Source organism: Vigna radiata, unplaced genomic scaffold (genome assembly GCF_000741045.1).
Source record: "Vigna radiata var. radiata cultivar VC1973A unplaced genomic scaffold, Vradiata_ver6 scaffold_308, whole genome shotgun sequence".
NCBI lineage: Eukaryota > Viridiplantae > Streptophyta > Magnoliopsida > Fabales > Fabaceae > Vigna > Vigna radiata.
This window is the reverse complement of record NW_014543821.1, coordinates 140699-153710: the sequence shown is the minus strand read 5'-3', so window position 1 is coordinate 153710 and position 13012 is coordinate 140699. Positions and strand designations below refer to the sequence as shown.

The 13012-nt window shown below is 32.3% G+C and overlaps 2 protein-coding genes across 2 annotated transcripts; one reads left to right on the top strand and one right to left on the bottom strand.

Annotated features, from left to right (window-relative positions):
* Positions 1-4871: 4871 nt before the first annotated feature.
* Positions 4872-11098, bottom strand: LOC106755009 (binding partner of ACD11 1). Its single transcript, XM_014637103.2, has 4 exons — positions 10908-11098; positions 6331-6406; positions 5610-5723; positions 4872-5513 (listed from the first exon to the last, which is right to left on the bottom strand). Exons 1-4 carry the CDS (start codon positions 11021-11023, stop codon positions 5085-5087), a joined length of 735 nt encoding a protein of 244 aa, XP_014492589.1. The 5' UTR covers positions 11024-11098; the 3' UTR covers positions 4872-5084.
* A 204-nt stretch (positions 11099-11302) lies between these two features.
* LOC106755013 lies at positions 11303-12625 on the top strand. The gene has a single exon (XM_014637106.2). It carries the CDS (start codon positions 11825-11827, stop codon positions 12404-12406), a length of 582 nt encoding a protein of 193 aa, XP_014492592.1. The 5' UTR covers positions 11303-11824; the 3' UTR covers positions 12407-12625.
* The last annotated feature ends 387 nt before the right edge of the window (positions 12626-13012 follow it).

Here is a 13012-nt window from a genome sequence, read left to right as displayed (position 1 = left end):
ATAAGTTCATAAACGTGCTTGTGATTTTTCACTTCCACAATGTACTGTTATCAAAGACATTTTATTACATATTATCATACAAGCATGTTCCACAAATATATCACACAATCAACATAGGAACATACATCAAAACATGTTCAATAGATATAACAAATAGTTCAAAACAGGAACATGTAATACAGCAACATGTGTATTGTTATTAAGCATTGTGTTGTCATCATCAAAAACTAGATTGATATAGAGTTTGTGTTGTCAACAATCTCAACACTTTGCTTCTAAGCACCCTTAAATTAATTTTGAAAACAAAAACCCTAATATCTACAATTGCAATTTCAAAATGAATAAATCCACCTCACTATGCCTGAAGGTAATCCACATGGTCAGTTAAATGTCATCTCAACACTGTTGTACACACCTGAACTATTTGTTGTTAACGATTTAAACGTTGTTTACCAAAAGGACTATATTGAACAAAAATTACATTCTTTGGGACAACATTGAACAGAAAAAGAAAATTGGACCAAATCGAACGCACTTGACGAAAATAGGGACCATTAGGGGTATTAAGCTTTTATGTAGTGAATTAGACTATGCTTTTTGTTTTAATCGATTATCAAACTTATGTAATCGATTATTTCTACACTTAGTCATATTAGTCATCCATTAGTCATCTTTACAGATTATCTCACTTATATAACAGATTATGGTTTGCTCTCTGTTTTAATCGGTTATGCAACTTATATAATCAGTTATAACATAATAGTTTATCCCTGTTAGCTTTTTAAGTGATCTAGCTAAATCTTAACATATTATATACCTTGTTTAATCAATTATTTATACCAGAAATGAGATTATCAATCTGTTTCAAGTGATTCATTCAACATTGATAGAATTAATCATCTAGCACAAACATGATAAAGATAAAACATTTTTTATTTCATTTGTTGTGAAAAATTCATTAACCACTCATTTAATTGTTCATCATCAAAAACTAAGATATAAAGGATTTAAGCTCCCACTATAACACTAATACTACCGATAATACTAATACTAAAGATAATATTAATACTATTAATTAGTATATATTATTACTAATATCATTATTAATATATTATTATTATTATTATTAGATATAACTATTATTATATATTTCTATGATAACTAATATTATATAATAATATTAATAACTATTATTATTATATAATAGAAATATATAATAATAGTTATATCTAATAATAATAATAATAATAATAATAATAATAATAANTAATAATAATAATAATAATAATAATAATAATAATAATAATAATAATAATAATAATAATAATAATAATAATAATAATAATAATAATAATAATAATATATGTTGAAAATGATATGGCTTAGTTTCTCACACCAAGAGGAGGGGTGAATTGGTGAAACTTAAAATCAGAGTCTTTTAAAAATCTTTTTCGCAAAAGGATGATCTTTCAAAACTTTCTTGAAACGCAAGGAATAAGATTTTTCAAATGCAACGGAATATAGTTGACTACGTGAAAAATTAAAGTCGACTTTGAAAGTAAAAGTGCAGGGATAGAGAAATCAAACGCAGGTTTATATACTGGTTTGGCCAAACTGCCTACATCCACTGTCCTTCCAATCCCAGGAAGCAAATGCACTATAATGATCAAGATTTTTACAACAAGGCTTCTATAGTGACCTCCACATCAAAATATAAAACACATCTCTAACCCTCTAATCAAAATATAGGCATATATAAACAAAGAACAACAGCAAGATGTCTCCTCTCCTACAGTCTTTAACACTTTGAACAATCTTCAAAGTCCAGAACGTCGCACGTCCTCTTCCTGTAGTCGCAACAGGGCAACAACAATCTTCACAAGATTGAGAGAAACTAATCACGAAGTAAACACCTCAAGTGTAGGTTGATAAAACAGTCAAGGCACACTAATTCTTACTCGTCAAGCAATCACCAAAGATGAACACCACGGTCTTCTTAATGGATTCTTGGAGCTTTCACACGTTCTACAAGAGATCAATAATCTGAAACAAATCAATCAAATCATTAGAATCACAAAAGTCTCTACAGAATTCAAATTCGTGTCTATATATAGTTTTTCATAAAACTCAGCTCCTAAGTCGACTTTGCTACTAATAGAGTCGAATATACTCAGACAGTTATAACACATAGTAGTAGTCAAAACAACTTAATTTATTACACAATTAATGCAGTTGACTCTCAATTAATGCTTGGTCAGACACATTAAAAATATAGTCATTAGACATGACAAGCACAAACAGAATTCCAAAACTAACTAAGTCGAATGGCTTGCACACATAGTTGACTTTGTAACAGTTAAATGCATAGTTTTGAAAAACTTTCTTTCCAAAAATAATCACAGCACACTTTGAAAAAGTTTGTGTAAAGCCATGAGTTTTAATCGACTTATTTCATAATGATGTCGACTTAAAACTATTGTTTTGTCATACAATTTAAGTTCAACAAAAGTGCATGTGATTTTCCTTTTTCAAAATATCTGTTATGCAATCACAAATAATATCTCATGTAAAACACAGTGAATTTGCATACAATGACAAAAATAACACCATGTTCTCATTTAATCATAAACATGAAAGTTATGAACATGTAACACATAAACACATGTATTATTAATTATGTGTTGTCATCATAAAAAATCAGAAACTCTGAGATTGTAAGATTTGGATAAATCAGTTCTTTCTCTATCAACAATCTCAACAATATATTAATAATAATATTAGAAATAATATATAATAATAATAATAATTGTAATTTTGATAATAATAATAATAATATACAAATATTAATAATAAAATTTAATAATAATAATAATAATAATAATATATTAATAATAATATATAATAATAATAATAATAATAATAATAATAATAATAATAATAATAATAATAATAATAATAATAATAATAATAATAATAATCGGAATGACATTTTTGTAAATTAAGATAATTAGGATATTCATGAGTGACATTTTTCTATATAAAAAAAAAAAAGTGACAGAGATGTTTTTATAAATGGAATGGTTGTTAGGATTTGAAATGATAAAAAAAAAAATCAAATAAGGTTGTCAAAATTATAAATGATGGTAAATTATAGTTGATAGCTGATTAGAGATTGTCATGTGTCATCAACAAATGTCAGCATCATATTTAACTATATGTTAAGTTGTACCGTGTGTTTAACTTTCTTTTAGTAAATTTTGGTACTTTTTTGTTTTTGTTATAAGTTTAAAAAGTTAATTGGTTTGAAGTATATAATTTGTAGATATAAAGATATATTTAAGGTTTATTTGAATAAATTGCCCAAAATAAATTTTAGAAGAAAGAAATAAGGCTTTGTAAACTTGTTCATACAGCTTTAAATTCTTATTGTAATTTTTATATGAACTATTTTTTTAAAATGTTTTCTTGTAAGATTACTTATAGATAAGGTTGTGGAAACATAGATATTATTAAGCAAATAGAGTATGGGCAAATGAAAGAGAGTGTTTCTTTTTTGTTGTGTACTCTTAACATTTTGATGCATAAAGGTGATTAAGCCATGGAAGTTGTGAGCAGGCAAAGAAACAAAAGTGATGAGAATTGACAAGCCAACTGTTATAGTTTGAAAAATGAGAGCATAACATATGTCATGCCTCCATCAACACCAGACACTCTCTCAGATTCCAATCTCTGCTTAATTTTAATGTATAAATATTTCAATAAAACACTTTTGACTTAACACAAACTATATATTTCTTTTATATAATTATTCACTAAAATATCAGTTTTAGACATAATCACACATTTTTAAAACAAATTTGTATCTGAGTAACTCTTCTTAGTATGTATTTATATAAATTTGCATTACAAAACATTTATTCTTGATTGCTTCTATCCTACATGAATCTTGATATTTTCAAAGCATGCTTATCTGGCAAAAACTGTCATTTATATTTCAATATACAATTCAAATATTTTGATAGTGTCTCATTAAATCTAAATTCAACCAAAATCAAAAAGAAAAAATCCTTCCAAATTCAAAATAAAATTATTCTAATAGAAAACAAATTTTCTCACTAGGTTACAGATATTTTTAGATTGGATATAACTGTTGTTCTGTAATACAAAGATTACAAATATCTCATAAGGTCTTCAGACTAAACCCATTTAGTCTACCTAGAATGAGTATGGAAAAAATCCACATTTAAAAAGTGTCTAAAATAAATACAAATATGCACCTATGTAGGTGGTAGAGTTTTGTCGAAATACCATAGAAAAAAAATTTCTTAACCTAAATGCTTTTCTATTATCATTATATAAATTATACTTTTAAGAATACTTTGCATTTTTTATTCATCGAAACTATAATCGGATTAACCGGACCAATTTAATCAGAACTGGTTGCTAGTTTGGACAATGAAAATTAGTAAACAACAAGCAGAATAAGTAGAAAATTACTTTGGACAGATATTTAAAAACTAACAACTTTTTATTTCTTAAAATGAATTTACAATAGATAAAGGTTTATACGTGAGATGTAGGTATCATGTTATTATTTAATTGTGATTTTCTATCTTATATCGTAAAAGTTCTATCCTTTTATCCCAACAAATCAAAATTATCTTAATCCCTTATTGACTACTACCGTGGTTTACTGTAAAGTTAGAATGGTAATTCAATGGTAAAAGTAGCGCAGGTTTCATAGTCCAATCCTGTCTTGGCATATACTACATTTATTCACAATTACATGCACTATGTTGCTGTTAAGATAAATTTTTCTATAAATTCTGATAAATTAAAATTAACTTGCATAGTTTAATTTATAAAAAAGATAAAGGAAAAACTTGTATTTAAAATATGAGTAAATAAGACGATTTTAGACAGCATATTAGCTTTCTTCTACAAGTGTTTACAAAGAAATTTATTTGAACAAGAGTTAGGCACTGTAGAAGTGCAACAATATTACTAAATGAAGTTTCACCAGGCATTTAGCAGAGGCAGAGATATCTATCTACAACAGAGTGTTTAATATTTTCATGCTTTATTTACTGTCTATCCCTGCGAGTACCCAAATCAGAAGCAACTTGAGCAGCTCTACTTAGAGCACCTGACACCCACAAAGCACCTTTTGAAAAATAGCTGCTGTTTACCAAAGTGTTTGCAGCCGCCGCTACTGATCTTCCCGCCGTGGATGCTGCCGCAATGGTTGTTTCAGAGACATTATATCTCTGATCCACAGATTTAACAGCTCCAATACCAGCAGATATCTTATCTGTGAGGCCAATTTTCTGGCTCAGTTCAGAAACCTTTGCTGTTGCAGTGGCAGAAACCTGATGAGACTCGTCAAAGTCTTTAGCCTTAGCTAGCGCATCCTTGCTCAGAACATATCCCTTTGCTAGCATGGTCTTTACGACTTCCTGGGTCATGGTGACTGCTTCTCCAGCAGAGGAAATAAATTGACTGCTCTGTGGTGTCTGAAACATATAATGTAAACATATAGAATTTCACACCACGAGCAGAAAGTCATAATAATTAGCAATGTAGAGATTGAGAGAAATATATATACATACAGTTGAAGCAGCCTCGTCCCCGTGACTGTAAGAGGGCCGGTTCCAAAAGTCAAACTCATTTTCATAATGCCCCCAGCGTGTTATGCATACGCGTTGATCTAAAATAGTGGCTCCCTAACAGAACATATTAGTAAGAAAGCCATAAATTATTAGACACTGCTCACTAGGCAGATGTTACTTGATGTATAACAGAATGCTATTTACAATTGAATGATTAGTTCATTACATTCAGTTAGTCAACTATGCAGTTATTCAGTTGTTATATTAGGAGGCATGGTTACATATTAAAGCACATGTAAGTAAGACATTCGACAACAACTGATTCCGCTGTCATATAGATGCACAAATTAAAATTAAACTCAGAAAACATGAACAAGCAGAAAAATAGAAGGCTGTAATTGATAATTGCAAGCACACCATTACAAGCATGTCACTGTTCTTCATGTAGAGCTAAAACATAACTCAAATTTTTGAAAAAAAGCACAATAACATCACGTAAAGACTCTGTCTATTTACAGTTAATTATTTAGAAACATCTTTAGCTGAATAACCAAGGCATTTTCCAACACATCAAGTGACAATGTTCATTTTCATAAATTTAAAATCATTTTACAAAGACCATATTACTGAACTTATCACTGAGGCAACTTAACTAGTCGAGTACGTGACCATTCCAGTGTAGATAACAAGTATTCTGGACATGAGTTTGTTAAATACTCACACTGAGCAAGCATGCAGTTTCTTGTGAATATGCATCTTTGAACGTCACATAAGCAGTACAAGCATAATCCCCAGACCTGTACTCAGCAATAACCAGCCATCAGATTAAACTTTAAATAGCCAAAAAATAATATCTCAAACAAATGTGGTAAAATCCAAAACTTGGTAATTTCATTTAGACTGCTAAAACAGACACTACCAAACATAAATGATCAATCCTCTTTCCCTGGCAGGAAAAAAAAAACGATTCCTTCATTAAAAATCTTAATAGAGTTAGCAAATTCATAAACAACAAATGGATATTTATATTCATATCCAAAACGTCTCATTGAAATTTGTTTCCAGGCCAATTTTGTAAATGTCCAGATAAGCCAAGAAATTACAGATATAAAATAAAGTTCAAACAAACAATTTATGGTGCACTAGCCTCTGGCCTATCATTCTCTGCCTTCATCAGCATGCAAGCTGGCCTTGGAAGGGCAGAATGCTGAAATCACTCATGCCAGTTCCATGTTGAGAACTCATTCGGCCTTGGACTTTGGAACCATTCACAAAGTTAACATGCATCAGACCGACTTCACAAAGCTGACATATGCAGACCACATGCAATATATTGGCTATAATGTCATAATAACACTTCCACCTAGACTATTCCTATACAAGACAGATCGGCCAAGTAGGTATGGATCTAACCCTCCAGAACTACTCCTATATAAGGTTTAATGACTTTTCCCACCAAAACTACTCCTATACAAGGTCTGGCCGCTTTTTCCTCCAAATCTATTCTACTTAACTGGGTATGCATTAGGACTGATCTCAGAGCTGAAACTCACATTTTGGCAAGAAACGGCACTTATACTTGCTTTTCAGCAGTATTTTGGTTCGAGTTGATCAATATTGCAATAAATACTTTACACATTTTACAAGTACAGTTTTATGCCTTTTTTCCACTGGATCTTTACCTTTCAGTTTAATTTTGAAGGAAATTCAGTTTAAGGTTTTTGCAGAAAGATGGGAAGAGGTGCTCCCAGAGAGACAGTGAAGAAATGAATTTTCTTAAGAAGCCACTAACTGCACTTAAGTGAGCCTCCCACTTGAAGCCTGAAGACTCACAAACCTAGCTTAAATGAGGCATGTATGCTCACTTAACTGAGCCCTCAACTTAAGCCTAGAAACTCTCTATATTCTTGTTTAAGCAAGACAACTTTTCTCAATTAAGCAAATCTATCACTTGAGATCCACAAAATCTGTTTTTAAAAGCCTAAGGAGCCAAAAAGAAAATATATTTTTGGAGGCTATGACTGAAGCATTTAGAATAGAGGTGACTATGACAACTTCTATGATCAAGGGATGCTCTAAGAGAACTTCTTCATTATCTTTCTATAATTCATGGCTATCACTAGGTTGAACTTGTCATTAGAATTAGTGTTGTTAAAACGGGCCACCCGACCCGGCCCACCATGGGTTGGTCACTTAGTGAGCCAACCCAACCCGGCTCATTTATTAGCTAGCCAGAAAAATTCGAATTCGGGTCGACCTTGGTGGGTTAAATGAGTCGACTCACTTAATTACAATTTTTTTTAAAATAAAAAATTTAAAAACTTTTTGTAATTTAAGTATAAATAAATTTCCCTCCCAAAATGATGTTAAACTCAAGACAAATTAAAAATAATAGAAAAATAGTACAATACAATCCAAGAGTCGAATGGTATTTTTTAGTATTTTATAAGATAATAAATTAATAAAAATAAAATTAGATTGATTGGTGAGCCAACCCGACTCATCACGGATTCAACCTGAATGAGCCGAGTTTAAATGAGTTGGGTTGAAAATTGACCCACATAATTTCAACCTAACCCAGTCCGAACCCGTGGTGAACCGGATTGGCCCGTGGGTTATAATCCATTTTGATAGCTCTAATTACAATAATAACACAATCCTTTATAATGACGAATATGATCTCAACTTAGAGGTGTATGTATTTAGTGTGGATAGGGAAGGTAAAAAAATCCGCTGGCATGGGTATCCGCGAGTAAAATTCGCAACGGATAGTTACTATCTGCAGATATTTACTACCCGTGGATAATTGGTAGCGGATATTTTAATACTCGTTTCTAAACGGATCGGGTACGGTTGTATACTACCCGACCCGCGAGTATCCGTTACTCACAGAAAATAATAAAAATATTAATTTATATATTTTTTAATTAAATTTAATTAAAAATAAAATTAAATTATATTTTATTAGGTTAACCAAGAGGCTTGGCTCTAGACATAGACCAAGGCTCTTGGTCATTCTAGACATCTTTTCTTAATGCAAATCTTGTGTTTGAATATCTAAGGAATTAGTATTTTCACATAAAGATTTAGAACTTGTCTCTATGGAATTAGGGCATGTATACTTGTGATGTGAATGCTTGAATGTGTTAGAGCTATATTGTGTGGATGAGTGCATGGAGTTTCGGTAATGAAATCCAACCTCAATGAGTCTTTACCCATATCACCTTAGAGTCTTTATATTCAATAACTTTTTATGTCTGCAACTTACTTGAATCAATCATTATTTATATTCATTGCCTAAACTAGTAAGTAGTCATAATTATCTAAACAAATGCAAATCCCTTGGAAAACGATACTTGGACTTACAATCTATATTACTTGAACGACTTGGTACACTTGTCAAAGAGTTAACAAATACCAGAGTTGAAACAACTCAAAAGAAAAGGGTGAGGCAACCCCAAAACGAGAGTAGCCAACTGTTTGAATTTTGTAAGCAATGGTTAACAGAATTGTGTTGTGCTAACTTGAAGACACTATGGTAGGGATCCTCACGGTAAGAAAGCAAATTGCATCTTAGGCGCCTATAGTAACCCTTGCCATAATAGGATAAGGTCATTATGGTACATACACTAATAACAACTAAGAGTTGATGCTTCCATGTAGAATGACGCAATGGAAAATTGTTCAGATTGGGGTGTTGAGGTATTCAATATTTGAAATTTAAAGAACCATATAGCATATGTTCCATCTAAATGAAGTACATCTAGCTTCAGTTGAGAATGGTGGTAATAGATGAAACAGGGAATGTAGATGGAGGGGTGAAGAGAAACTCTAATTGAGTGGGAATTGCTCCAATCTTTGCTGAGAGATATTTTTTAGTGGATGCGATAGTAGATTGATTCTTGATAAGGAGCTTCACATACTCCTTAAACGGATATTATCATCCATAACAATGAAAGCACTAAATTGATATGAATACAATAAATTTCCTCAAGTTCAAGGCCAACTCCAAAACACAAAAAAATAAATTGATAATTCTCTGGCCTATATTTATTACTCTGCATGGTTTATATAAAGGATGGCGCAATACACCAAAGGTATCACACAAATGCTAAGATGCAATAACAGAATCAAGCAATGATGAAATAACATAATGCCTATGTGGCATTGCCAAACTAAAGGAATGTAACAGACTAAGAAATGTCAATTCTATCTTGATTAGGATCTGAATCTTCAGTCACCATAACAACTGGAGTTGACAACGTTCCTTTTGGGCCTGTCTTCATCTACTGAATGCTCCTCATTACCAAGTGCATTTCACTCTCACTAATTTTCCATGTTTGTTGGTGTTTAATTTAATTAAACTACTTCTATGTGATTACTGTTTTTCCTATCGAATAAAGTTGATATTGTTATCTTCTACACTTATTGTCTACTTTTAGATTGACCACCAGTTTACTTGATCCTCTTCAATTGTTTTAAGAAAAAAAAATCATTTGGAGTTACGAATTGGAAAAGACAAACTCAGTTAGAATCGGTCATCATTAAAACCTCTGTTATTAATATAGGTCGTTTGGCTACACCAATCCAAGAGATTGGCAGTGAAATCAAGGAACTTGGATTCTTTTTCTTGATGAACCAAGACTAGTATAAAAATAAGGGTCAGTGATAACATAACTTTAATCGGAATAGGAATAGTAGACAACGCATGGTATGTTAGTTTAGTGAAGTTAAAATCAGTGGTGCTTACAATTTTATTAGCTCCTTTTATCTAGCATACCAAGTATTCTATAAAATTCCTATGTAGCTTTTCTTTCATTAAACTCTTTACTTTCAACAATTGTTTTTACTCTTGCAAAATCCAAAGAGCTGGTTCATCGAAGTTATACCCTTACATAGGCCGTGTTCACTATATAGGCTTAAAGACTATTCCTGCCAAAACTAGGTATGAATTTAATCATCAATTTTCCCCTTAGTCGGAGTTATTGCAGATAACAACCAACACATACCTAATCAACTCTATACTGAATCCTAACTTTGCTGCGCACAACCAAGCGGAAACCACCTTAGTTGTGTCCACCTTTGGTTTGTGAACCGAACACAATTAACGTTTTTATAGTTTCTCCTAATTCGGATTCACAGCTATGATGAGTCAACAATTACAATCAACAAGTACAACAATCTGAGTTATGCCATGAAACTTAATAAAATCAATATAATCAATAAAGAATAACGCAATTCAAAACAAAGAAGTTATAATTTTCTAAGGAGAAAGAATCGCTTAAATTAAAAACTTACCTGATAATTTCAACAGTCTCAATGACACCAGAGAAAGCAAAGAAGTCACGGACATCCTTGTCGGTGACGTTCGGAGAGAGGCCCGTAACCTCTACAGCGTACCCTCCAGAACTCATGTTTCTCAGCTGTGTTCTGAAACAAGGAAACAATGAACTAGAACATTCCAGAAGATTAAAATAAAAAGGAGAATGGCCGCCACTCAAGAAAGTGAATTAACGAGGTTTCAATAAATATTAATATTATTATCACTTAATAACATTTTAGTTTAAGTTTTAGAATGGTATAGTTGACCAATTACACTATTTTAAAATTTATTTAAAATTATTTTAATTTATAAAGAATAAATCATGTTTTGGGTCCTATAAAATAGAAAAATTAATGAAAATATCCTGTAAAAAATTTCATGCTAGTTTAGTCTTTATATGTGTCATTATTGTTAATGTCCTTAGACGATTCTACAACGTGACTAATGAAAACAAAACATGTACACGAACATAACATTTGATTCACATCTTAACATGCTAGGAATTTGAAAATTTTTACAATTAATATGGGAAGAAGGAGCTAATGTTAATGTAAAAAACAACATAATGAAATCGTTCAAGTGTTGTTAATTGTGTGGTCAAATCACCGGGATAAGGCTATTCATTGAGATTTGATGGGTGCAAGTTGACATTTTGAGGAGATGCAGGAAGCAATTTCTCAAAATTTTCGTCAGAGCCCATTATGAGTATTGGGCCTCCACCAATAACAGCAATGGGTTAACAATCCGCCACGTGGCTAGATCAGTGCCGCTTAGGAAAAAGTGGTCCCACTCCTCTCTCCACCCCAAAAAAACTCATTACCTGCCACTCGAAAGCTCTTGGCTTCCAAACGGATAACATAATTAATTACACTCACTTCCCATTCCAACACACATGGCATCCATTCCCCTCCTCTCGCCACCCGCCGCCGCTACCACGACTACCGCCGCTGCATGCAGCAACCAATCCTGCTCCGTTCCCCTCTTCCCACTCTTCTCCAAGTCCCACCGTCGACTCACGCGCCTTCACGTGTCCTCCCCCACTAACAATCCCCGCACGGCCGCCACCCCCACCACTCCCCCCACCTCCGGCGAGACCATATTCTTCGACGGCGGGGCCCACTACGGCGACCTGGTGGCGAACCTGCTTCTGGGATTTACTCTCTTCTGGCTCCCCCTAACCCTAGCGGCAGTGTCACGCGCCATGTACCTGCGGTACAGGTTCACGAACCTGAGGGTGACGGTGATCTCGGGGTTGACGGGTGAGGATCGAAGCGACTTTGGGTACAGCGTGATAAAGGAGGTGCAGGTGGTGCCACGTTTGATCGGAGAGTGGGGTGACGTTATCATAACCCTGAAGGACGGAACGAAGGTGGACCTTAGGAGTGTCCCTAAATTTAGAGAGATCGCTAAGTACTGCCTGGAAATGGCGAAGAAATCCCAAGTTTTGAAGGAAAGTGGACCCAAAGGTTTTTAGTTTCCTTACTCCTTCTATTCTTTCTTTCTTTCTTATACACCTTCTGCTGCACTATCCCTCTTTCTATACTTAATGTAAATTTCTATTTCATTTTCTTCTGTCAAATTGCTTTATTCCTGTTTCGGTGGTGTGATAAGTCCGGCTATTTCAAAAAATATCAAGAGAATATGGATGAGAGTAAAAATGTTAACTTGATTAATGTCAAGTAGATTGGAGCAACGGAGGGTTCAAGTCTATTTAATCATAACATTAAAATAACACTTTAATTAATACTTTTGAGAATTATATAGGCTCTTAAAAATATTTTAAATTGTAAATTAATTCTTAAATATTTCATATTATTGTATATATTTAATTAACTTTTAATTCTGAACTTAATTGTAAATACATAGCACGATTTAGACATAACTTAGGTCAATCTGATTCATTTTAAAACAACATAAAAAAAAATAATTTTTTAATATATTTTTAATCTCTAAACTTAAAAAATATAATTCACTTTGCTTTATGTTAAATAGTTTTTCAGATTGCTATTTGAAAATTTAAGTTAAAATGTATTAAATGATGTAGATAATTTAAATATCAATAGAAAATGTTGCTTGATAT

What these genes read in the sequence shown, in the direction of transcription:
- LOC106755009 (XM_014637103.2), bottom strand. Translation starts at nt 11,023, where the DNA reads ATGAGTTCTGGAGGGTACGCTGTAGAGGTTACGGGCCTCTCTCCGAAC. An exon ending in GAGACTGTTGAAATTATCAG is followed by an intron (nt 6,407 to 10,907) that starts GTAAGTTTTTAA and finishes TGCTGAGTACAG; the next exon opens with GTCTGGGGATTATGCTTGTA. An exon ending in GGGACGAGGCTGCTTCAACT is followed by an intron (nt 5,514 to 5,609) that starts GTATGTATATAT and finishes TATATGTTTCAG; the next exon opens with ACACCACAGAGCAGTCAATT.
- LOC106755013 (XM_014637106.2), top strand. Translation starts at nt 11,825, where the DNA reads ATGGCATCCATTCCCCTCCTCTCGCCACCCGCCGCCGCTACCACGACT.